Source organism: Hyaena hyaena, unplaced genomic scaffold, assembly GCF_003009895.1.
Source record: "Hyaena hyaena isolate Hyena2069 unplaced genomic scaffold, ASM300989v1 scaffold_262, whole genome shotgun sequence".
Lineage (NCBI taxonomy): Eukaryota > Metazoa > Chordata > Mammalia > Carnivora > Hyaenidae > Hyaena > Hyaena hyaena.
Window position 1 is genome coordinate 503,869 of NW_024080895.1, and position 26,182 is coordinate 530,050.

Consider the following 26,182-nt stretch of genomic DNA (forward strand, 5'->3'; position numbering starts at 1 on the left):
AGTGTTATGTGGAAACTAATTTGACAATAAACTATTTGTAAAAAAAATAAATAAAATTAATTAATTAAAAAAAAAAACAAAAACAAAGGGGCACATGCACCTCAATGTTTACAGCAAAGCTATCAACAATAGCCAAAGTATGGGAAGAGCCCAAATGTCCATCCATGAATGAATGGATAAAGAAGATGTGGTATATACATACACAATAAGAGTATTACCTGGCAATCAAAAAGAATGAAAGCTTGCCATGTGCAACTACATGGATGGAACTAAGAGGGTATTACCCTAAGCGAAATTAATCAAAGACAAATAAATATATGACCTCACTGATATGAGGAATTTAAAATACGAAACAGATGAACATAAGGGAAGGGAAGCAAAAATAATATAAAAACAAAGAGGGGGACAAAACATAACAGACTCTTAAATACAAAAAACAGGAGGTTGCCAGAAGGGTTGTGGGTGCAGGGATGGACTAAATGTGTAAGGGGCATTAAGGAAGACACTTGTTGGGATGAGCACTGGGTGTTATACTTAGAGGATGGATCACTGGAATCTACTTCTGAAATCATTATTGCACTATATGCTAACTAACTTGGATGTAAATTGAAAAATAAGCAATAAATAAGAATTGAAAATTAATTAATTAAAAAAAAAATCAAGCTCGACCCCTTTCTTCACACCATACACAAAAGTTAACTCAAATGGTTCACAGCATAAGCATATGAACCAAAACTATAAAAACCTTAGAAAACAAAGAAGCAAATCTTCACGGCCTTATGTTAGGCAGTGCCTTCTTCAACATGGCAGCAAAAGCATGTGAATTTACAAAATAATAAGTTGAATATCATCAAAATTAAATTTTTTTGTGCTGCAAATGATAAAGTGAAAAGAAAACCCAAAGAATGGGAGCAAATATTTGAAAACTGCATATCCAATTAGGAATTTGTATCGAAAAAATATAAAGAAATCTTACAACTCATTAATAAAAAGACAAACTAAAAACAAACATAGGATCTGATAAGCTATTTCTCCAAAGAAGTGACCAAATGTGTACACTCAAAAATGTCAAGGTAATTAATCACCAAGATAATGTAAATAAAAACCACATTGAGAAACCACATCATACACAATATGATGGCTATAATAAAAAGGCCAAACAATAATAAGAGTTGGCCAAGATCTGGAGAAACTGAAACTCTCATATTCTGCTGGTGGAGATGTAAAAAGGTAGGGCTGCTCTCCACAACAGTCAACAATTCAAGAGGTTAAATAAACCTAGTGTTATCATATGACCACACAATTCCACCATACACGTAACCAAGGGAAATGAAAATATACAGCTACACAGAAACTTGTACGGAAATGTCCATAGCATCATATTCAAAACAGCCAAAAAGTAGAAACAACCTAGATGTCCATCAACTGATAAATGCATAAATAAAATGTATATCCATACAATGGAATGTTTTTCAACAATAAAAGGAATAAAATACAGATAAATGCTTTAACTTGTCCAATCTTTGAAAACATTATGCCAAGTGAAAGAAGCCAGTCATGAAAAAACACATATCCCACTTACATGAAATGTTCAGGACAAGCAAAAGTAAAAAAAGTTAAGTAGATCCATGGTTGCTTAAGGCTGGGTGAGGGTGGGGATCGGAAAGAAATGGAGAGGGCCTGCTAAAGGGTGTAATATTTTTTTCTTGGGTGATAAAAATTTTTCTCAAATTGACTGTGATAATGGTTGGGAAGCTCTGTGACTATACTAAGAACCCCTGAATTTTTACAGTGTGGTATGTGAGTTTTAACAACAAAGCTGTTATATTAAGGAGTGTCAACCAATACAATCAACCATATTAAAAGACTAAAGAACCAAGTGATCCTATCAACTGACACAGAAAAATTATTTGGCAAAAGTCAACATCCATTCATCATGAAAACTTTCTGTGAAACAGGAATAGAACAGAAATTCCCTAATTTGAGAAACAGATCTATCATTACACTTAATGGTGAAAAACTGAAATCTTTCATACTTTAACACTGCAAATAAGGCAAGGATTACCCAGGCAGTGCAATAATGCAAGAAAACAAACAAAGGGCACAGACTGGAAAGACAAATAAGAAAGCTTCCCTATTTGAGATGACATGGATTACCTGAGTAAAATACGCAAAACAATCTACAAAAAAAGCTGCTGCTATACTTTACAAGATCAGAAACAAGATCAGTGTACCAAAAAAAAATCCCATTTCTATATCCTAGTTAAAGGCAATAAAGCTCCAAATAATTTCTCCAAAAAGTATATTAAGTGTAAATATGAGATATGTATTTACATATCTAACAAAATATGTGCAGGATCTGTACACTAAAAACAAAAAGACTGATGAGTCAAATCAAAGATAAATGGGGAGATATACTAAGTCTAAGGATTGGAAAACACAATATAATCAAGATGTCAACTCCCCCCAAATTTACTGATCAATTAATACGATGCCAATCAAAATCCCAATGGGATTTTTTAACAATGAGAGCATTTCCAATAGTCATTAGGGAAATCCAAATTAAAACCACAATGAAATCAAACTCACTAGAACTGTCTGCATTCACAAAAATACAGTAACAAGTTTTGGACAGGAAGTAGAAAACCTAGATTCCTCATACCTGGCTGGTACAAATGTAACACTTCTAGGGTAGATAAATACACAGACAAGATACTGAGGAAAAAATAAGGCAGGCAAAGTACCTGTTCCCCTGGAATTTTCATCTACCTAACAAATAATTAACACAAATGATCTATGATACTGAAAAATGCTAAGCCAGACAGAGGGTAATATGATACTGCAGTGAAGAATGGCAAAAGGTATAATGCCAGATAAAAGTAATCAGGAATGACCTTTCTGAAATTAAAACTGATATGCCAGTGGAAGGATTAGATATTATTTCAGTTATATATTTATATATATAAAGGTTCATATGTATCAACAAGAATTCAAAAATATTTTTCTGTTTATGCTTTTATTAAATAAAATGGGTTTTCTACCTTTTTAGACACATGTAACTACCAATAAGGGAGTCTACAGGAAATGACTGCTATTACCAAAAAATGATGTTTATATGAAAACCCAAGAATTTTAGTCTCAAAGTAAATTGAAGTTTTTCATTAGATTTGTTTCTTTGAAATACCGAAATATCAAATGCACCCCTATCTTTAATGACCCCTTGGAGTCTAAAGCACTCAGGATTAAGAACCACAAGCCTAAATGAAAATGTTTCTAGGGGCACCCAGGTGGTTCAGTTGATGAGGGGTGACTCTTGGTTTGGGCTTGGGTCATGGTCCCAGGTTCATGGGATCAAACCCCATGTCAGGGCTGAGTGTGGAGCTTGCATAAGATTCTCTCTCTCTCCCTCTGCCCTTCTCACCTGTTCGCATGGGCATGCACGCTCCCTCTCTCTCTCTCTCTCTCTAAAATAAAAAAACAAATAACTCAGAAAAATGTTTCCACTCTGAGTGCCTAAAAACTGAATATTAGTTTTTAAGTTTAATTACTGGGGGGGGGGGGGGAGACAGAGAGAGAAAGAGAGACAGAAAGAGAGAGAAAGAGAGAAAGAGAGAGAGAGAGAGAGAGAGAGAGAGAATCCCAAGCAGGCTCCATACAGTCAGCACAGAGCCCGATGCCGGGCTCAAACCCACAAAAACCACAAAATCATTACCTGAGCAGAAACCAAGAGTCAGATGCTCAACCAACTGAGCCACCCCGGATGCCCCTAAATACTAGTTTCTAAGGATCTTATTTAATTCATTTTTTTTTAACTTCAAAAGCACAATGTACTATCTGTCCCACTTTCATCATCACTTACAAAGACACTTAATCACCCCTTTCTACTTGTCCTAAGTTCTATCTTCCTTTTCTTATATATTTTCAGAATAAGCCATTCTTTCTTCTGTTTTCACCTAGTAATTTTTCCTACTGAATGCATGGTTACAACAGCATGTTTCATTTAACCAGTTATCAATAAGACAATAAATCACACTTAACCTGTAAAATTTAAGAAAAAATGTAACACACTGGCATATAGTAAGTTTCTGTAGTGAAAAATAAACTGCCAAAGATACTCTTCAAAATTTAAGTATCCTTATTCTAAGTTTTCTATATATACCATATGTATAGAGCCTAATACGTATATAGCGTAATAAAGCCTAGCTGTTGCTCCAGCATTTTAATTTATTCTTTCCAAAAGTCCAGTCTAATTTGATACAAGCATAATTAGAAGTCACTTAAGCCATATCAATGTTTATGGTCAAAATATAAACTTTAATAACCTTTTAGTTATTTAGGTAAGTTGAAAATCTCCTGGTCACAAGCACACATTACTGATTTAATCTCCTAAAAGCCACATTAATTCTCTTCTACTCCAAGGCCAAATAAAAATATTAATGCATTTAACAAATATACAAACATTTACGTAGTTCTTAAATACCAGGCACAGCCTGAATAAGGGATTTTTTTTTTTAAGGCATTAATTTTAAAAGCCCACAAACAGTGAGGTTTGTCCTAGAAGTAGGCATTAAAGTATGCTGAATGAATAAATGGTATGTGGAAAACAACTACTACAGAACCTGACTCAGACAGATGTTAGTTTCCTAGTTGCTTTCTCCCCACTAGCATTTTACTCTTTGAAATAATTAGCCTCCAGTAATGAAGAATTAGAATTATTGCTTTTTTCATCTTTATACTTCACTAAGCCTTTAAAACTGAAAAGTTTATGAATTATCTCTAATTATAATTTTAATTAGCAAAACCTACAATTTTTTAGCTAAAAGTAAACTAATCATGACCTAAAAGTAATCAATTTCACTAGATGAAATTTTTAATAGAAACATGTGTTTCTTCAAACCACTAATGAATAATAATAAACAATTAAAAACTGCAACCCTGTAAGTAGGCATGATTTTGTCAGTAGATAGAAAGCAGACACTATACACCAGCACCCAAAAAAAATCACTACTAAATTACATTATCATTTTAAAGGCCTAATATATTTGCTTTACTCACAATATTTACATACTTCTTTAATACTTCAACAACTATATCTAAATATAATTGCCTTCATTTTAGAAAAGAGTAAACTAAGCTTCAGAAAAATTAAGTAACTTGCCTGTAACATATAGGGTGGCAAAAGAAGGATTCATGCCAAGGTCATTTAGCTCTAAACCTTGAATATTTTTCACTATTAAATCATCCTTTTACATATATACACAGATTTATGTCTAGCAACATATGCACACAGTCTAGAAGAGATTTTTGTATCCTCATGATAGAGAAAGAAATGCAGCAAAATTGCAAAGGGAGGGATATTACTGTGCCAAATATGCATTCATTCAGCAAACATGTTTTAGGCACCTGTTAAAATAGCACAACAAAATACTACCCAAAAGAAATGAGTGACACATGAAGCAATACTGATGAATTTAAAATGGTATGTTGAGCAAAAGAGGTCAGACACAAAAAAATATATACTGTACAATTCCATCTCTATGAACCTCTAAAAAAATATTGTAAGCTCTAATAACAGAAAGCAGACTGGTAGTTGCCTATGGCCATGAATGAGGACTGCCTGGAACAGTGAACTTTGGATGTGATGAGAATGTTTTTATTTGGATTGTGGGGATTGATTGTTACACAGGTATATAAATTTGTCAAAACTCATTGCAAAGTACACTTAAATGGATATCTTGTTTTATATGTAAGTTTCCTTAAGAAAGTTGAATTAAAAATTAAAATAGTAATAAAGTACTTAAAAAATAGATACTCCTACAGATATCAAATGATCATGGGCCTTGCCCAGAGAAAGAAAATCTTAATAGAAGATGTATGTATTTTTACCCCGAATAGCCAAAGTAATATTGAAGAAGAAAACCAAAACGAGAGGCATCACAGCCCCAGACTTTAGCCTCTACTACAAAGCTGTAATCATCAAGACAGTATGGTATTGGCACAAAAACAGACATAGACCAATGGAATAGAATAGAGAACTCAGAAATGGACCCACAAATGTATGGCCAACTAATCTTTGACAAAGCAGGAAAGAGTATCCAACGGGGAAAAAAAAAAAAGCCTCTTTAACAGATGGTGCTGGGAGAACTGGACAGCAACATGCAGAAGAATAAAACTAGATCATTATCTCACACCATACACAAAAACAAACTCAAAATGGATAAAGGACCTGAATGTGAGATAGGAAACCATCAAAACCCAGGAGGAGAAAGCAGGAAACATCCTCCTTGACCTCAACCACAGCAATTTCTTACCTGACACATCCCCAAAGGCAAGGGAATCAAGAGCAAAAATGAACTACTGGGATCTCATCAAGATAAAAAGCTTCTGCACAGTAAAGGAAACAATCAATAAAACTAATAAGCAACCAACAGAATGGGAAAAGATAGTTACAAATGACATATCAGATAAAGGGCTAGTATCCAGAATCTATAAGGAACTCACCAAGCTCCACGCCTGAAAAACAAATAATCCAGTGAAAGAATGGGCAGAAGACATGAACAGACACTTCCCCAAAGAGGGCATCCAGATGGCCAACAGACACATGAAACGATGCTCAGCATCCCTCCTCATCAGGGAAATACAAATCAAAACCACACTGAGATACCACCTCATGCCGGTCAGAGTGGCTAAAATGGACAAATCAGGAGACTCTAGATGCTGGTAAGGATGAGGAAAAACAGGCACCCTCCTACACTGTTGGCGGGAATGTAAACTGGGGCAGCCCCTCTGGAAAACAGTGTGGAGGTTCCTCAAAAAATTAACAATAGAACTCCCCTATGACCCAGCAGTAACACTGCTAGGAATTTACCCAAGGGATACAGGAGTGCTGATGCATAGGGGTACATGTACCCCAGTGTTCATGGCAGCACTCTCAACAATAGCCAAAACATGGAAAGAGCCTAAGTGTCCATCAACGGACGAACGTATCAAGAAGATGTGGTTTATCTATACCATGGAATACTACATGGCAATGAGAAAGAATGAAATCTGGCCATGTGTAGCAACATGGAGAGAACTTCAGAGTGTTATGCTGAGCGAAATAAGTCAGGCAGAGGACAGGTAACATATGTTTGCATGTATAGTTGGATTAGGAGGAACTTAATGGAGGACCATGGGGTTGAAGAAGAGGAAAAAATAGTTGGGGAAAGGGAGGGAGACAAACCATAAGAGACTCTTGAATGCTGAGAACAAACTGAGGTCTGATGGGAGTGGGGGAGAGGGGAAGGAGGGTGGTGGGTATGGAGGAGGGCACTTGTGGGGATGAGCACTGGGTGTTATATGGAACCCAGCTTGACAAAAAACTATTTTTAAAAAAGATGTGTGTATTTTTAAAAACTTTCTAAAATATTTAAGTTAACATATTAAATTGCTTTAAAAAAAAAAAAAACAAACAGTATTGGGGCACCTGGTTGGCTCAGCCAGGAGAGCATGCGACTCCCAATCTTGGGGCTGTGAGTTTCAAGCCCTAAACTGGGTGTAGAAATTACTTTCAGAGTAAATAAATAGGGGCTCCTGGGTGGCTCAGTCGATTAAGCATCTGACTTCGGCTCAGATAATGATCTCACAGCTTGTGGGTTCGAGCCCCACATCTGGCTGTATGCTGACAGCTCAGAGCCTGGAGCCTGCTCTGGATCCTGTGTTTCCCTCTCTCTCTGCTCCTCCCCTGCTTGTGCTCTGTCTCTCTCTCTCAAAAATAAACATTAAAAAGTTTTTTAAATAAATAAAAATCTTGAGCATAGATAAGAAAACAAATAAGTAAATAACCTTAGTATAATAAAGAGTCAACAGAAATAAGTAATAACAGTAATAGCGCCATTAGCTTGTTAGTCTTAATTGACCTGTCCTCCTCCTACAAGATGTATTAATTCAGTCATCTAAAGCTTCCTAAGTTGTAGTTTTTTAGCAAAAAAAATGAAATCATAAATGAACTTTCAAATGTTCTACATATGTTTTTACAATATATTAATTGCATTACATCTTGCTTCCCAACCTAAGAGCTAGTTCTATGAATATGAGGATTTTTCTTAAGGGATGAAAGCAACCACTCAGCATAATTCAGAACCTTGGATAAATTTGGAACTTTTGGCATTTTAGGAAAATAGTGCAGTGATTTTGAAACTATGGACTCCACCACTGGGCCATGAAATCAATAGTGTTATTTTAAAACTAGCATGTTTAAAGACATGATTTACAATATAATATAAAGCATCTGAACATATTTTACAGTAAGGAAACTGTTTTCTGAGTCACACACACACATGCTATTTGCACTCACCCTGGATCCACACTGTAAATCCTGGCTTAAGGGAGAGGAGGGGGTAGTGAAAGTCTCTAGAAGAATGCTAGGGCAAAAATGATAGTGTAATGCAATAGCCATAAACTTTTAAGTCAAAGACCTAAGTTCCTATCTTAGTTCTGCCACTCTAACCATATGACCTTGAAGAAGTTAACAATAAGCTACACTACAGAACCTTTATTTATTCAACTGTAAAATGGGTAGAATTCAACCAACTATATAACAATTATGAAAATTATACACAAGATCATTTTACAAAGATTAAAAGCCAAAGTCCTTTTGATGGCTTACAAAAAAAAATCTTTCCTGACTTGCCTCTCTCCCTAACTCCTCTGCACCCACCTACCTACCATTCTTCCCCTTTCCTACTGCACTCCAGCCACACAGACTTCACTTCCTTGTAATTTTTCAATCGTAAGACACCAAATCTAAGACATCCTTTCTCAGGGCATTTGCCCTTGGCTGTTGTCCCTTCCTGGAACCTTTTTCTTTTGGATATACAGAGGACTGCTCCCTCACCACTGCTCCTTCAGCCACCTTCCAGGAGAGGACTTCCATGACCAGCCAACTTAAATCTGCATCCCACACATACTTCATACTCCCCTGGTCTCTTTTCCTCCACACCCCTACCACCATCTGCCACACTGTGTTTTGTCTTTCATTATTTACACTGTGTCCTTTTTTGTTTTTTTAAGTTTATTTATTTTGAGAGAAAGAATGTGTAAGGGAGGGGCAGAGAGAGAGGAAGAGAGAGAATCCTAAACCGGCTCAGTACTATCAGCCCAGAGCAAGAAGCTCAATCCCACAAACCATGAGACCCTGACCTGAGCCAAAATCAAGAGTCAGACACTAACAAACGGAGCCACCCAGGCACCCCTCTTTTTTTTTTCTTTTTTTTAAGAAAGCTTCATGCCCAGCACAGAGCCCAACATGGACTTGAATTCAGTCAGACCCTGAGATCAAGAGTCGGAGACTCTTAACTGAATGAGCCACCCAGGCAACTCCACTCTATATTCTCTTAGAACAGTGCCTGGTACATAATAGATAAATATTTGCCAAATTAATAAATAGAATGAGTAACATACAAAAAATATCTAATACAGTACCTAAATGTTACTCTAACTCCAACTACCAAACCACTTGTTCTTTTTCAAATTCACCCATGGATATCAAATTGAAGCCCTCCAGAGAAAATAAGCTTAATGGTAAAAATACCATCTTATTTTTGCAGTTAACATAACATCTTAGCTACGTTTTTACTGCTGACACAGCATATTAAATTAAGCAAAAATCCTCTTAAACTTTTACATTATTAGTTTATCTAGTTTAAACCACTCTGTGGTCAATTTTGGTACAGAATTTCAATATGGTTAACTTCCTATCTGTGTGGTATTAAATGATTTGCTTTCCCCCCATAATATATAAAATGATGCTTGGGAGAGGAACAAAAACAGGATTATAATCCTTTATTATTTTACTCTTATTTTTATTTTTAGTACTGAAAACTAAAGTTATGAACAGAAAACATGTAAAGCACTTTGGAAAAACAAAAAAAATACAATTTTTTAAATTCTAAGTTTATGCCTTAAAATTTTAGGACAATTTTTTTACACAACCATACTCAATGTCATTAACAGAAAAATTAAAAAGATAATTCACACATAGATGTTAAGAATGTAAACTGGCACAACGTTGCCGTAAGAAAAAAAGTTAAAATTAAAGGCTTTGGGGAGCGCCTGGGTGGCTTAGTCGGTTAAGCGTCCGACTTTCACTTAGGTCATGATCTCGCGGTTCGTGGGTTCGAGCCCCGCGTCGGGCTCTGTGCTGACTGCCAGCTCAGAGCCTGGAGCCTGTTTCAGAGTCTGTCACTCCCTCTCTCTCTGACCCTCCCCTGCTCACACAGTCTCTCTCTCTCCTAGAAATAAATAAAACATTAAAAAAAAAAAAGTCTTTGGAAAATAGCTTTTCAGACATTCAACAATTTATATGTCAGGCCCTACGTAAAGTTTCAAATACACATCAGTGGGCAAAGCTAACTCAATCATTACTCATGATCTAGTGGTGGAATGAAAGACAAAATTGTTAAAATAATGACTATATGATAAGTGCTATAGGAAGAGGAGCCTGCTTATGAAAGGATATAGCTGACTGCTATATACATACTGTCATTCACGCCTAACAATTCTACGAGGTTAAGTATCAATATTATGCCTATTTCACAAGGGAGGTTAATGAAGCTTCAAAAAGTAAATTTCAAGTACTGGAGCCACCTCTAATACTTTAAAATAGTAATTGTACTTCTATAAACATTTTCTAAAAAAATATTAAAATGTGCAAACAGGGGCATCTGGCTGATTCAACTGGTTAAGCATGCAAATCTTGATTTTGGCTCAGGCCATGACCTCACAGTTCCCGGGTTTGTGCCTCTCCTAAGGCTCTGCACTAACATGGAGCTGGCTTGGGATTCTCTCTCTCCCTCTTTCTCGGCCCCTCCCATTCTCTCTCTCTCAAAATAAGTAAACATTTGAAACACTGAAGTAAAATGTGCAAACAAAATTCAGGTACAAAAATGTTCACCAAAGTGCTACTTACAAAAGTGAAAAATCAAAATAAAATTAAATGTTCAATAATAAGGAATTCAGTTATGTTCTGGCCATTAGCAATCATGTTTTGGATAAATAATGATGCTGGAAAATGCTTATGATCAAGTTTTTGTTTTTAAAGACACATGTTATAAATCAGTAAGTATAGCCTAATTTCTTTATCACAAAAATGAGAACAGTGGTTTTCCCTATATATTCTCCACCTTTTTTATTTTTTTTAATTTTTTTTTTACTTATTTCTAGGAGAGAGAATCAGTGTGAGCAGGGGAGGGTCAGAGAGAGAGGGAGTGACAGACTGAAACAGGCTCCAGGCTCTGAGCTGGCAGTCAGCACAGAGCCCGACGCGGGGCTCGAACCCACGAACCGCGAGATCATGACCTAAGAGAAAGTCGGAAAGTCGGACGCTTAACCGACTAAGCCACCCAGGCGCCCCACTCTCCATCTTTTTTAAAATACTTTCCAGCATTTTCTACATTTTTCACTTACCCTGTATCACTTTAGTATTCAAGGAGAAATACAAGACAGACTAGTGTTTTAAACACACATACTCCAAAAATAAAGTTTGCCCAGGTTAAAGTCTTCAGTGTGCAAAATTACCAAGTAATTTTTATTTTCTTCTTTCTTCCATCTTAATTTTTCATTTTCCTTCAAGTGTTGCCATTATCACTCTACACCACAGGCTTCAGCACATGACTTCATAATCTATTTGCTTCACACAAAAATTTAAAACTAACAAATAATAGTATTATTTCCTTGGTATGCTGCAGTAATGTACATCTATATTCAAGAATCTGAACTTATAAAATAGGTAAGTTACAAGGAAATCATTTTGGGCACCTGAGTGGCTCAGTCAGTAGAGCATCTGACTTCAGCTCATACAGGATCTCACAGCTCGTGAGTTTAAGCCCTACACAAGCTCCACGCTGCCAGCGCAGAGCCCACTTCAGATCCTCTGTCCCCATCTCTCTCTGCCCCCCTACCCTCTCAAAAATAAACATTAAAAAAAAGGTTAAGTTAAAAAAAATAAGGAAGTCATTTCTATTACAAAAGTCTTCTCTTTAAAAACCATTCAACTTCTCAAAGATGCCTGGGTGGCTCCGTCATTAAGTATCTGACTTTAGCTCAAGTCATGCTTCCACAGTTTGGGAGTTCGACTCCCACATTGGGTGAACTCAAGCCCTGCTTTGGGTGAACCGGCTTCTCTCTCTCTTCCCCCAGCTCTCTGTCCCTCCTGGGATTCTCTCTCTCTTTCTCTCTCTCTCTCTCCCCCCCTTGCTCACTTGCACCTTCTCTCTCAAAATAAAATTAAATAAAGTTCAATTTCTCAATATATTAATTGGAATAATGTTAGAAATCAAGAGAATTTAACTGTTCTTTTTCTGAACCAATTGATAAATCAAAAGGTAAACTATTTCTGATATAGTGTCAAAACTGTCAATTTAATTTTGCAGAATCAAAAATATGTATCGTTACCATGTCTTGAAATTTCAACACGTACTATTTGGCAAGGCTGGCATATATAATTAAAAATAAAAGCCATTCAACCATACCTTTTAGGATGTAGACTACTGTAAAAAATAAATTCTCTAGCTACTCTTAGTTAACTCCAATTTTACAAGGGCGACAGTAAAAGCAATGCCTTTCCCTGCAATGAACAATAATCATTTTCCAAATTTCATTATTCTGTGATTCACTTTCCTTACTCTGCTACTGCAACTACTTAGTACCGCTTTCCTTATATGGTACTCAATGCTTCAAAAGGACTCAGTACCCAAGAGATCTTACAGGTATTAAGGGAAGAAAAAAAAAAAGTAAAAGTTATTCATACACATTACATAAACAAGGAATATACAATAGTTTCAAACTACTGCACTGACATTCTCAGTTCTCTAACTGTAAATTACAAATGAATTTCATTTGCAAGGAAAATAGGCACAATGTTCATAAACATGTTTGAGAAACAGTAATAAAGAGAAAGCACACAAATAGTTACAAACAATGGGAATAACCCAAAGAACATTCAGCATCTCTCATCCTTAATGAAGAGGAAATGAACATAAGGTAGACTTCCTGCCATATATACTTACAGAAAGAATCAGTACTTCCACATGCAAAAATATCCAAGTATTAACTGGCCTCCTATGATGAACACTCTCCACACTCCCTCCCCCCAAAAATCCAATAAGCCACATATTTAATTACATAAAAATAAAGAGAAAACCATATGAATGCAGTAGCACCATAAGGTAAAAAATGAATGAATGAATCACACAACTTATAACTACTAGCTGCATTACAACCATTAATAATCAGGAAATATCACCATACTACTTTAACATTACTTTACAATTAACCAAATGCTCTTTTTTTTTTTAATCTCAATTCTCATCAGCAACATTAGAAAGTATAAATGACTAAAAAGTTGAGGCTCTTCAATACTAATTGATCTGCCCAAGCACATAGCTAAAAAATACATGGAACCCAGACTGGAACCCATTTTCTGAATCCAAGCATGGTAGTATTTCCAACACAATATATTATCTCTCTGTTAAAGGTGAGCATATAATCAAAGATAAGTGACCTTTCTCAACTTTCAAAATATGAATGATAACTTCTATGTTAAATATTCTCTCTGAATTTCCTCCAAGACTCTGGAATATTTACTCTGTAAAAAGGAAAAGAGACATAAACCAATACCTTGATAAATCTAATGTCAGATGCTTTACATGATTCTAAGAAGATACTTGATTCATTTTAAAGATATAGAAACTGAGGCAAAGAGAAAAAACTTGCTATAGGTAACTCAACATAATTCAGGTTGTAAGTGGTAGACACAATTCTGAGCACTCACCTAATGCTCTCTCCATTAGATCTACCCATTTATCAAAGGAATTACCAAATGTCTACCTATTATATGCCCTACACCATGCCAAGAACTTCAGATAGAGCAATGTTAAGATGTATTTATGTTACTCAAAATACCACAGAAAACACTTAACACATCTAAGCAAAATCCCTGGCAGGAAAAACATGTATAGACTCTTAGGAACAAAACTTCATCTTCCTTGTTTACATTTACAAATTTGATACAAAGAGCATAATGCACTCTGAAAAACCTGTGGCTAATTCTCATTTGCCACAAAATCTCATCTTTGCACAGCAACCCCCTACAAAAACAAAACACAAAAACCCCAAAAGAGCCTTTATTCCTTACATCTAATCTATTTATCCACATTTTTCAAGTGAGAAAACTGAAGTTTAGGGAGGATAAATCACAGAACTAATTAAAAGTGATAGAATGGTGATCATGTAAAATTCTAGGACAATTTAACTCTCTTTAATAGGAGTTATAATCAGTTCCATCTTATTCAGTCAAAAATGAGCTCAATAGACAATCAGACAACTTGGGCAGCTACAAGTCACAATGAAAATTCATTAACTTCCCTTAGGAAAAAATGACATATAATGCATACTGCCAAAGTATTAATTTGCTCAAACTGCATTCTCAGAGAATTAATTCTTTCTATTTGAAAACACACATTTGGGCGCTTTTTTTCCCCTGCACTGCAGAATTAATAAATAATGCTAACAACCTAAAATGAGTGCATAACTGTCACATACAATATTTTAATTACACATACACATATTTAAGCATTGTAAAATAAGCACTTGTAGTAACATAATACACGTTTCTCCACTATTCAAAAGTAAAGCATTTCTATGAAACCTTTCAGTAAAGCAAAGCGATTACCACTGACTTATATGGAAAAATTTTTTTCATGTTTATTTTTGAGAGACAGAGAGAGAGAGACAGACAGAAACAGAGAAAGCATGTACCCATGCTCACACAAGCACACGTATGAGAGGGGGAGAGGCAGAGAGAGAAGGGGACAGAGGATCCAAAGTGGGCTCTGCACTCACAGCCTAATGTGGGGCTTGAACTCACAAACCGCGAAATCATGACCTGGGAAGTCGGACACTTAACCAACTTGAGCCACCCAGGTGCCCCAATATGGAAAATGTTTTGAGCATTCCCAGACTCCCAAAAACACTTTTCTCAGGCTTTGCTGAAACCTTAGGACGACACCTCTTGCTAACCAATGCACAAAATAAATCAAGATAAAGCAAAGATGCCCACACACACAGTTCAAAGCTATGGAGGCTTTGATGCAGAGGTGTTAACTATAGTTTCTAAGAGGGGACTACACTTCTTGGGGTTCCTCTTGCTGCTCCAATACGCACTCAGAGACTCACTGTAAACAAACACTAAATGCAACTTTCATGTTCTACCTTTTTTCATAAAGCAAAAAACCTCTTCTTTCTGCTAGGGAAAACAGGTACTAATGTAGGTAATTTCATAAAAGCAAAGAGGCATCATAACATGAACTTTTGAAAAGCAGGGGATACCTGTATAAGTACCCACTCCTATGAATAATTCTATCACTAATTCAGAAGTCTTGCTTTATTCTAATCTAAGTAATGTTAAATCTCATGTCTGCAAATACTGTCAAATAACATTTAAACTTTGCCTGCCCTAATATAACAAATTTCATCCACTAAAGCTTTTAGCTTATATATATATAAAGCTCTCTATGGTTTCATAGTCCTTTTATTTATTTATTTAAATTACTTTAGTTTAGAGAGAACGTGTGCAAGCTGGAGACAGGCAGAGGGAAAGACAGAGAATCTTAAGCAGGCTCCACGCCCAGTGTGGAGCCCCAGGCAGGGCTCCATCTCACAGCCGTGAGATCATGACCTGAGCTGAAGAAATGAAGAGCCAGATGCCTAACAGACTGAGCCACCCAGGCACCCCATTTGGTCATACAGTTCCTAATAAAAAATCCTGCCAGTATGAATTCAAAATACTCAATTTTTCTACCAAAGAAAATAAATTCCTTAAAAAATTTCACACCATCAAATCATAATTTTAATTATAATTTGACTGTGAAACCTAAAACTCCCCCCTGAAAGCACAAATCTGATTATCAAGAGCATTGTTTTAAGAATGTATAAATTATTCCCCATCATGTAAAAAGTTCATTCCTTCACCCAACTTCTCCGGAGGTTACTCCAAATCTACATATTCCTGTTTCATTCTCCAAATCTACATATTCCCCCAGGCTTTCTGAATTTGCAATGCTGTGTACCCTGCCCCAACTAGTGAACTCCAAATCACCCTTCAGAACCCAATTCAAATTATCTCCTCCTTGAAATAAACTCTGTTAATTCCCTCAAATAAGGCAGCTCCACTCTAACTTGTATCCACAGCATGCACCACAAAAAATGAACTTGGAAGGATTACTCAATAGGACCTATAAGAGTGCATGGCAGTGTACTGAACTGTACGAGGAAATCTGATTAAACATGAAAATCATTACTAATGAATTTCTAAGGAAAATATACTAGGTACAACTTTGCAAAACTGAAAACTCTTAAAGCATTTTTCAATGCAAACAGGTTTAAAATCTGTTCCCCTTTAAAATTTTCCACTAATATAGACTCCTAATTCCAGAAAACATTAATTCAGAACACATTATCATGGCCTCTTAATAAAAAATAATCCCTCTTCCCTAGAGCTTTCTATAAAACTTAATACAAATTTACTGAGTCCACCACAATATTTTTTCATGGTTGAAAAACAAGGACTATCTTAATCATCTTTTCCCTTTAGGGTTTACCCCTATTTATGCTGAAGGCACTAAGTAACTCTTTATGAAATTTCTGGTTACCCTATCTTAGGCCCTCTATTCTTTCTGCCTGGGAAACCAATCACCTAAATTTGACTTTCCCTTATTTCCAGCTACTGCTCAAAAGTTACCTCCAGAGAGAGGCCTTCCCTCATCACCCTACTTAAAAATGATCTCCTTTCATCCCTCATCAACTGCTGTAGCCTTATCTAACCTCTTTATTCTCTTTATCACAGTTACTACTACCTGAAATTGTTTACCTTTTTATTTTCTGTCTCCCCCTCTAAAATGTTAGCTCCATTAAGGCAGAGACTTGTCTTGTTCAATGCCACATATACCCAGAGCTACAGTAATGTCTACAAGAGAATAAACACTCAAATTATTAAAGAATTTATCTACAAAATAACTAGCATGCTAAAATAAATAAATAAAAATTATCTAGGGTGCTTTCAATCACTAGAAACTGAAATTTAAACAAATAATTTTTACCCAAATGTTACTGAAAAACAAGTAAACTCTATGAATACTGTATCTGCAAAGAGATGAAAGTCTTTACTTTCTAAAAACACTAGATTTTAGTCTGGAAGTGACTTCAGAGATCAAGACCAGTGGTTTTCAAACTATGCTCTGAAACACCTAAAGAGTAGGCAAAGGTCAGATTCTCTGAAGTGCTGGACTACAATTGTTTTTTATATATACATCTATTTAGGATATGTGATATACACACGTACAGAATACAAAAGCACATTTAAGAGGGCTCCTGGGTGGCTCAGTGAAGCATCTGACTTCTGCTGAGGTCAGGATCTCACAGTTCACAGGTTTGAACCCGAGACAGGCTCTGTGCTGAGAGCTCTGGGCCTGGAGCCTGCTTCAGGGTCTGTGTCTCCCTCTCTCTACCCCTCCCCCACTTGTGTTCTCTCTTTCTCTCTCTCTTAGAAATAAACAAACATTAAAAAGAAAAACAAAAACAAAAACAAAGAGGCTCCTGTATGGCTCAACCCATTAAGCATCTGACTCTTCATTTCAGCCCAGGTCACAGTCTCACAGTTCTTGGGTTGGAGCCCCTCATCCAGTTCTGACAGTGTGGACCCTGCTTGCGATTCTCTTTCCCTCTCTCTCTGCCCCTCACCAGCTTGCATTCTCTCTCTCAAAATAAATAAAGTTAAAAAAACAGTACGTTTGACATCAAATTTAAACACTTTGGAGGCTGTTTCTGCTGCCAGATATAATGGTTTTGCTATAGACCTCAAAGTTTGGCTTGATAAGTCTCATGAATATATCCACATTGCTCTTAAGTGGATACAGGTTAGAAAAGTTATAGCTCTAATTTTTTTCTACTCTTAAGGACAGACGTGCTCACTCAAATAAAATTATACAAACGACCCCTGATGTGCCTGCGTGGCTCAGTTAGGTTGAGGAGTCTGACTCTTGATTTTGGCTCAGATCGTAACCTCCTGGTTGGTGGGTTCCAGCCCCGCATCCAACTCCATACCTAGAGCACAGAGCCTGGTTGGGATTCTCTCTCTACTTCTCTCTCTCTCTGCCCCTCCCTTGCTTGTGTTCTCTCTCTCAAAATAGATATTAAAAAAAAAAACACACTATATCTCTAGAGCACTATTTTGTGCACTAGTAAATCAAGACAAAGTTCATGGCATATCTGCTCAGCACATTACATCCTCGCAAAATAAATGTGCAATAAATGAATTTATAAAATGTGGCATCAGTGTGATACAATATTACCTACTCTTATCATAACACAGTATTATTTAAAGTTTTGGCATTTCTTGATAAATACGATTTTAATACTTAAAAATGTGAGCTGTTTTATTTTGCCAAAGTCAAGCTTGAAACAAAAAATTTCCTGCTACTTCTCTTTCAAATTTCTACCCTACTCTGAATCTGCAGGATGACCAATTAAAAACAAAAATAAACCTTCCACGTATACATACTTAATTTGATAAATTTGGCTAGAATAACATTAGAGTAACATTACATTAAGAAATATATTAGATGCTGTGTCCACTCTAAAAATAAAATGGTCTTTATAATGCCCAATTACTAATTTTAATGCTAATCAAAACAGCTTAATTTTTCTACCTTTACATTAATAGTAAAATATAACCTTACTTAAGAGGCGCCTGGGTGGCTCAGTCAGTTGGGCTTCTAGACTCTATTTTGGCTCAGGTCATGCACTCAGTTATAGGATCAGTTGTGAGATAGAGGAGCCTTATTTCAGGCTCCAGGCTCCACACCTAGTGTGCTTAGGATTCTCTCCCTCACCCTCTGTACTCTCAAAAAAAAAAAAAAGAAAAGAAAGAAAAAAAAGGTTAAAAAATATGTTACCTTATTTAAAAAATGAACATCAAAATGACAACCCTGTACAACTGAGATAATGGGGTTGCCTGGCTGGTTAGTTGGAAGAGCACACAACTCTTGATCGTGGGGTTGTGAGTCTGAGCTCCACAATGAGTAGAGAGATTATAAAAAAATAAAAATGAAAATAAACTTGAGATAATATATATGATAATATATATATATACACAACAAGCTTTGCAAGTTGTAAACCACTTTTTAAAATATTAAGCAATAAAAAAAATAAGTCAAAAGGAATCAGATCCTCTGAATGGCATTAATTATTGAATACTGTTAGGATACCACTCTGAAAAACTCCTTAACAGAAAAATAAAAAATTTGAAGGATAAACATAACTTACAATGTAAAAAGTAACACAAAAAACATTTCTGCCAAATATGACACAAAACCAAATGTTCCTCTCCCAAACACATTCTATTACATAATCAATCATTACATTCTGTCAGGATGTGGATACAAAATGGAGTTATGTTTCAACATCCAAACATATAAATGGAAAAATGGCATATTGATATGTGTGGAAAAAAGCAAGTCTACTCATTGTTAACTAAATTGCCAGGACATATAATTTTGTCTTGCTTATTTTATCATTCCTCGGCAAAGTAAAAAAATACTAAGTGTGACTCTTATCTACTTTCAATAAATATAAGGAAAGACATTTCAATTCAGTAAAAGCAGAGAAGACTGGTGTCCCGAGTACTGGATCAAATTATCTTTTAAAAAAAATATACTCTCTCTCTCTCTCTCTGTAGCTTCAGTTTTCAATCATTAAAAAGTCTCTGGCAAATATACATCAAATGAGAGATAAAAAAAAGATAATCTTAAGTCAATTGCAAGCACCTCCTCTAAACCCAATTCAGGAGTATCATTTACTCTGCTTTGATTTCTACATCTCAAAAAATGGACACAAAACAGGTGTCCAATCTCTTACTCAAACCCTCAAAGGCTAAAATAGTATATGTATCATTTACGACCAAACCTCCCAGAGTGACACAGGCAGCATAAATAATCAAACACATCAACATTTATCCTGCAAAATGTTGGAAAACTAGACAGACCAATAAAGACCATGGTTAGGTTACCAATTTCAGTTGGAATTAGCCACCATGAAAAATTAATTTCAGAGCTTTCAAGTTTCAGACTACATTAAGTCATCTTAACTAATCTTCATAAGGAGAATGGTATTTAAACTAAGAACTCCTAAGCATTGGGCCAAGCTTTAGAAGTAAAAAAGATTTGGGGAGGAGTGGGGGGAGGGGAGAGTAGAGAATCTAACTTCAAAAAGCCTAAATATAATAGGAGTTCCTAGTTAAGCAATTTTAAGTATATATTACTGTGTAAATAAAAACACAGATCTTCCTCCATTTATGATGGGTTACACTGATAAACCCATCCTAAGCTGAAAATACCGTTATGCTAAAAACATAACATATATAACCTACTAAACACTGTAGCTTAGTCTAGCCTAAGTGAAATGTGCTCAGAACACTTAACATTAGCCTACACTTGGACAGAATACCACGAAGCCTCTTTTATAATAAAGTATTTAAAATCTCACGTAATTTATTGAATATTGTACTGAAAGTGGAAAAAATGGTTATATGGAGACAGTGGTTTTAAGTGTACTGTTTATTCACCCTTGTGATACAGCACGGCCTCTGCCCAGTATCATGACAAGAGTATTGTACAGCATTATTGCTGGCCCAGGGGAGAAAAAATCAAAAACTGAAGTACAGTTTCTATTGAATATCATTTTTGTACCATCATAACATCAAAAAGTTGTAAAATTAACCATCACAGGGTCGCCTGGGTGGCTCTGTCGGTTAAGCGTCCAACTTCGGCTCAGGTCACGATCTCGCAGTTCGTGGATTCACGCCCCATGTCAGGCTCTGTGCTGACAGCCAGCTCAGAACCTAGAGCCTGTTTCAGATTCTGTGTCTCCCTCTCTCTCTGACCCTCCCCTGCTCACGCTGTCTCTCAGTCTCTCTCTCTCAGAAATAAATAAGACATTAAAAAAAATGTTTTTTAATTAACCATCACAGGTCTGAAACTGTCTATTCAAAATACCTTTCAACCACTGACCTTACCCATACAAAATACAGTGAACTTAAACACTTCACCAGAGGCACTTTATTATTACTATCCTTCCCTTTCCTACACTTTCTCTACATACATTTCTCTAAGAAGCTGGTTATTAAGTTTCCCAAGATGCAAAACTATAGGGGAAAAAAACTCAGGGAAGCAAAATAATACTGGATGTCTTTCTTCCCATCCCTTTTCGAATAAGGTATTTCTAGTCAATGGACTGGGAAACAGTACTCTGAAAGCATGGAATCAAATGACAATCTGATACCAGTTCAGCTAACTGCATATTTACTGATAACCTACTAAGTACCATGCACTACACTGGGTACCAGAAATGTAAACATAAAGACACAACTCTACCTCTTAGGTAGGAAGGTGCTTAAAGTCCACAGGAGGTTATGGTAGATGGCAGGGATGGACAGTAAGTTACAAGGCAGCATGACACTTTTAATTATATAAGCTTAAAGACTAAAAGCAGAACAAAAGGATTTGGGGACTCGGGAAAAGTTCATTTAAAAAGTGACACCAGAATAGAGTTTTGAAGGATAAGAAGTCTGTCAAACAACAGAGATGTGGTAGTAAAAGTACCCCTACACACCGACACAAAAATATATGAAAGCAAAAAAACGAAAACAAAAACTTTCTGGGTAAGTAACTAATACAGCTGTCCAAAATATCTACCTATATCTAAATAGACTTAGATCTCAAGTGTAAGCGTATATAAATCATCAAATATGTCCAGAAAATGGAAATTTTCTCCTACTTATTTTATATTTCCATATTATATAAGCTATATTACCAAAAAAACACTTAAACCATTTTATTACTTCATAATTCAGTGTATCCCCAAGTGATATGCCAAGAGATGTGCGTCTACATCTCAGAGAACAAGCTGTTAAAAAAAACATAACAGGAATTCTTTTTCCAGGTCATCCCTAACAGTATAGACAAAGTAAATAAATAAACAAGCCACCGCAGCACGACAAAGTAAATAAATAAACAAGCCACCTCAGCACGACCTGTCAGAGAGAGGAATTGTTCAAAAAAGGATGCCAAACAGAAAAACTAAAGCAACAAGAAAAAATATATACAGCATTTAAACTGAATGCAGAAAGGCTGAATGAACAAAACCAAGGTAAAAATTATAATTTTAAAAATTGAAAACCCTAATGTCCATTCTGTTTCTTTTCAAAGGCAGACTCCCTAAAGAAGACATCAATTTTATGGCTCTTTCAAAATATCTAGTGAAAGTCACAATGAAATTCAATTCCTATTTAAGCATCACAAGTAGAAATTATCCTTAATAAGGAAGAACGATCACCTGTATCATCAACCAAAATGATTCCTACCACAGCACTAGATCCCTTGATATCAATATTGTATGTAATTATATTCAAAAATTACAGTACAGCTCAGATTAACTCTGTAAAATTGCCCTACCTGGTACCTTGGTTTCTTTTGATTCTTTGTGTTACAAAATCCACCAGAGGTCTAGGTAACAAACAAAATCTTATTTGGTAGTATCTTTTCCTAAAACTGTATCACTATTTGCATAAGCTGTCCTCAATGCCTATTTAAGCAAGCACGCAGAAAGTTTTGCTTTTAAATATGTAATAAGAGAACAAACCTTGTAACATTCAAAATTTCAAGATAATTTAAAAATACTATTTATCACTTCTTTTAAAAAGTAAAAAACAAAGGAACTCATTTTTATTAGACTACTGAGGTCTACTCATTATTTCATATATAGATGTGAAGTATGCCTCTACTCTTCTACAGTATCAGAAAATTTTATTAAGCAAATCTGTCACTATACAGGGCAAAACTATAACTTCTCACAGGCTGTGAAAGAGTCTCTAAGAGTCTTTCAAGATACAAGTACCTTTAATACCATTATCTATTGAGGAAATAAAAACCAAAACAACTAGGTTAGAAGCACTAGTAATGAAATCTTCTCATAAATCTGAAGTACTTATTTACTTTTGAACAAGGAAAATTTCAGGTTATAACTAAGTGTAAAATATTTCTGAAAAATGAAAAAGTAAATTAAACATCCAAAATTATTAAGTAAATCCATAGGTAATTAGCTCTCTTGGGGAGGAATATCATTCTGTTTCATTTTATCTTCAAGATCAAGTACTTCTCAAACGAAGGAGATATAAATACACTCTTGCATTTTGTCCTAATTTTTTCCACCACACAAATTTACTTTAAAACGGAAGTATTACAGAAACTGAAATTTTTTTAAAGCTGTATTTGAAGACTGTTGCTTGGTTAGGCATACTGGCAATTCTCATTCCCCAAGAGTATCAGATTAGGTTACTGATATCTCTATACAGTATAGTTAGAATAAAAGACTTCTGCTTAGGATAATTTATTTTTATTGATGCAACATTAATTGGGATGCAGAAAGTGTGAAAGTTTCTCATTCATGTTTAAATTACAAAGTATGCACAGAAGTAACTGCAATTCAAGCCCTTGGAGATACAATGAGAAAAGTACCTTTTTAAAATTAAATGAGAATTTTACAAAGTCAAGAAAGTGGAACAGTTTTGTCTTTTTTATGTGTACACTGTTATTTTTTCTTTAGGCTTAATATCATATAAGAATTACAAACTAAAGAGGAGTTCCACATACAAAGCTTAGTAAGTATCTTGGTCCATTAAGTATTATTTCAATAAAAATATTTGAACGTAGACCTCTAACCTTACAAACGTAGATGTTGTAGCCATTTCAGTCCTCTGTGACTGAATCAACCAGTCTGAATCAACCCTTTAAATCTGAGATGAAGTTATCTTGCAAAACTGCAAAAGCTTAAGTGTTCACTGACGTTCGAGAACTTGTCAAATATACTAAGTATTCCTAAACAATTCAACTTAAACCCAAAGTAAACAGATACTTTGAAATTTCTTTTCAATCCCCTTATACTTTATATTTCCACTTATGTTATTTCAAAAGGCAAATCAAAAGTTACACTTAACGATTCTGGAGGTTTAGAAATTCCTAACATCAAGCCTAACAGGAAATGTGTTCAACTGTTAACTATAAATTCAAGTATGGCCTCCCTCGTGAACAGATTTTAACTCAGTACTTTCTACTATTTCGCCAAGAATGTAAGGGTTGACATGAATAGAAACGGTCCAGAAAATTAAGGAGTTAAGGTTCTCTGACCAAGAGTTCTATGAAAATGAAACAGAATGTGTTGCATTCGGTCTTCGGGAGGTTGAAAAGTAAAGGCCTCTCCTAGGATTCAAAGGAAGTTGATGTTTGGGTTCCTTCCGAGAGGGTGGTACCCGTATGTAAGACTTTTGTGGTGGTAATACCATATCCACAGGGTATGGTATAAATGCAAACTCTAAAACCTTGGAAGTGCTTTTATAAACGAAAAACTAGAAATCGCATTCGCTGAGGACAAGAATTTGAGGCTTTCTCTCCTAGATGGACACAGAGCCTCAACGAAAAACTAGGTGGGCCCCTTTCAACCCCACACATTTCTTCTGTGAAACTTTTAAGTTAGACCCAAGACTGCACAAGGTGGAGAGGCCCGGGCGGAAGTAGAAACCTAGGACTAGTAACTTCACAAACAGAAGCGTCTCAGGTTCCTCCGCCGCCCCAGGACTATCCCGTCTCCCTCTCTATCACACCACTGAAGGTTCACCCTTCCCGGTGCGGTGGCAGAGGAAGCATCACAGCTGCATTCCTTCTTCCACCAACCATACCCTCTGGTATCCCAGGGCCTGGGGGCTCCTGAGGCCCGTTAGCCAGTCCAGTGTGCCGCCCCCCACCATCTATTACACACACACACACACACACACACACAAGCACACAAACACACAAGTTGCAGGTGATGTGGGTGTACTGAGAAAACGTGGACAGCCAAAGACCGCAGCAGCTGCTGGGAACGCGGCAGCCCCATCTAAAGCGGACCCGGGCTCCTCGGCCACTGCCGCTGCCGCCTTCTCTTCTTCCCCAGGAAGCAGCGCGGCGGCGGTGGCTCCTCCGCGCTGGCGGGAGCTCGGCGGAGCGCAGTCTGAGAGAAACCTCAGCGCCCGCCGAAGGGACCGGGCCTAGCTAGGATCCAGGGCTGCCGCTGCAGCCACCCAAGTACAGCGACGCTTTACGTCCCGTCCACCACCCTCCCCATACACACCCCCTCCCTCCTCCACCGCCGCCACCCCCCCTCCCCGCCCGCTCCGCTCTCCCTCTCTCGATTGGAGCCGAGACAAAAGCAACGGGAAGCGGCGGGCCAGGACGCTGCCCGCGGACCCCGGGCGCGGCCGGACCGGCCCCGAGGCATTCCCCAGCCTTGAGGGGGCCCCGAATCCGCCGCCCCCGCCGCGCACCCCGCTGCCAGACTTCCGAAAATTTGCCAAAAACTCACCGCATGAATTTTCTTGTCCCGCGGATCCAAGATGGCGACGTATCCACCGCGGAGGCTGCTGGGAGCAAGACCTTTACCCTCTGACCCCCGCCGTGACCCCCGTCGTTCCGGCTTCACTCAAAGCGGCGGCGGAAGGTGGGAGCGGCGATTGCCTACCGGACAGGGTTGGGGGTGGGTAGGCCGCTTCCCGCGCGTTCGAGAAGGGGTGGGGAGAGGCGCTTCACTCCCTCACCTTCTTCCCCGCGGCTTTCAGCATGTCTCCCACCGACTGACGGGGAGGCTCGGAGCTTCTTCGCGGCCGTTATAGCGAGCAGGGCCTCTGCGGCCGCTGCAGTTCCCCTGGGACTGGGTCGCTCTGCACTAGGCACCGGCCTTGGGTCCGAAGCGCGCCCCGGGGTCCAGGGGCGGGGAATGGTGAGGTGGCGTCCGCCCGCCCTGCCTGGGGACGCGGAGCGTGTTTGTGTTTGTGTTCGTGTCGGACACCACGCCCCTCCCACGTCCGCCTGGAACGGCCCCCGCACCCACCCCACCCCACACCCACCCCACCCCCGACTCCCACCACCTGAAGCAAAACTGATCGCTGTCCCGATTTCCTTCCTCAGCCCCCGCAAACTCCGGTGCTTGTGCACGCACTTCCAGGGACCGGCAGCACGTCACCATCACCTCCTGAGAAGTGAGTTCCCCTCCGCCGAAACCG

At 37.4% G+C, this 26,182-nt stretch overlaps 1 protein-coding gene across 4 annotated transcripts in view; it reads right to left on the reverse strand.

The window, feature by feature from the left end:
• Window positions 1-25,546, reverse strand: part of CNOT2 (CCR4-NOT transcription complex subunit 2) — a 130,119-nt gene extending 104,573 nt beyond the window's left edge. Inside the window, exon 1 of one of the 4 annotated variants that reach the window (XM_039245613.1) lies at window positions 25,486-25,546. Coding sequence is in view for 2 of the 4 variants with exons in the window: in XM_039245611.1 (XP_039101542.1) it covers window positions 23,811-23,836 (26 nt within the window). In the remaining 2 variants the exon portion in view is untranslated. Of the gene's footprint in view, window positions 1-23,810; window positions 23,852-25,485 lie in introns of those variants that run through there. The other 3 variants (XM_039245612.1, XM_039245611.1, XM_039245614.1) reach the window with 3 other exon arrangements.
• Window positions 25,547-26,182: the final 636 nt, after the last annotated feature.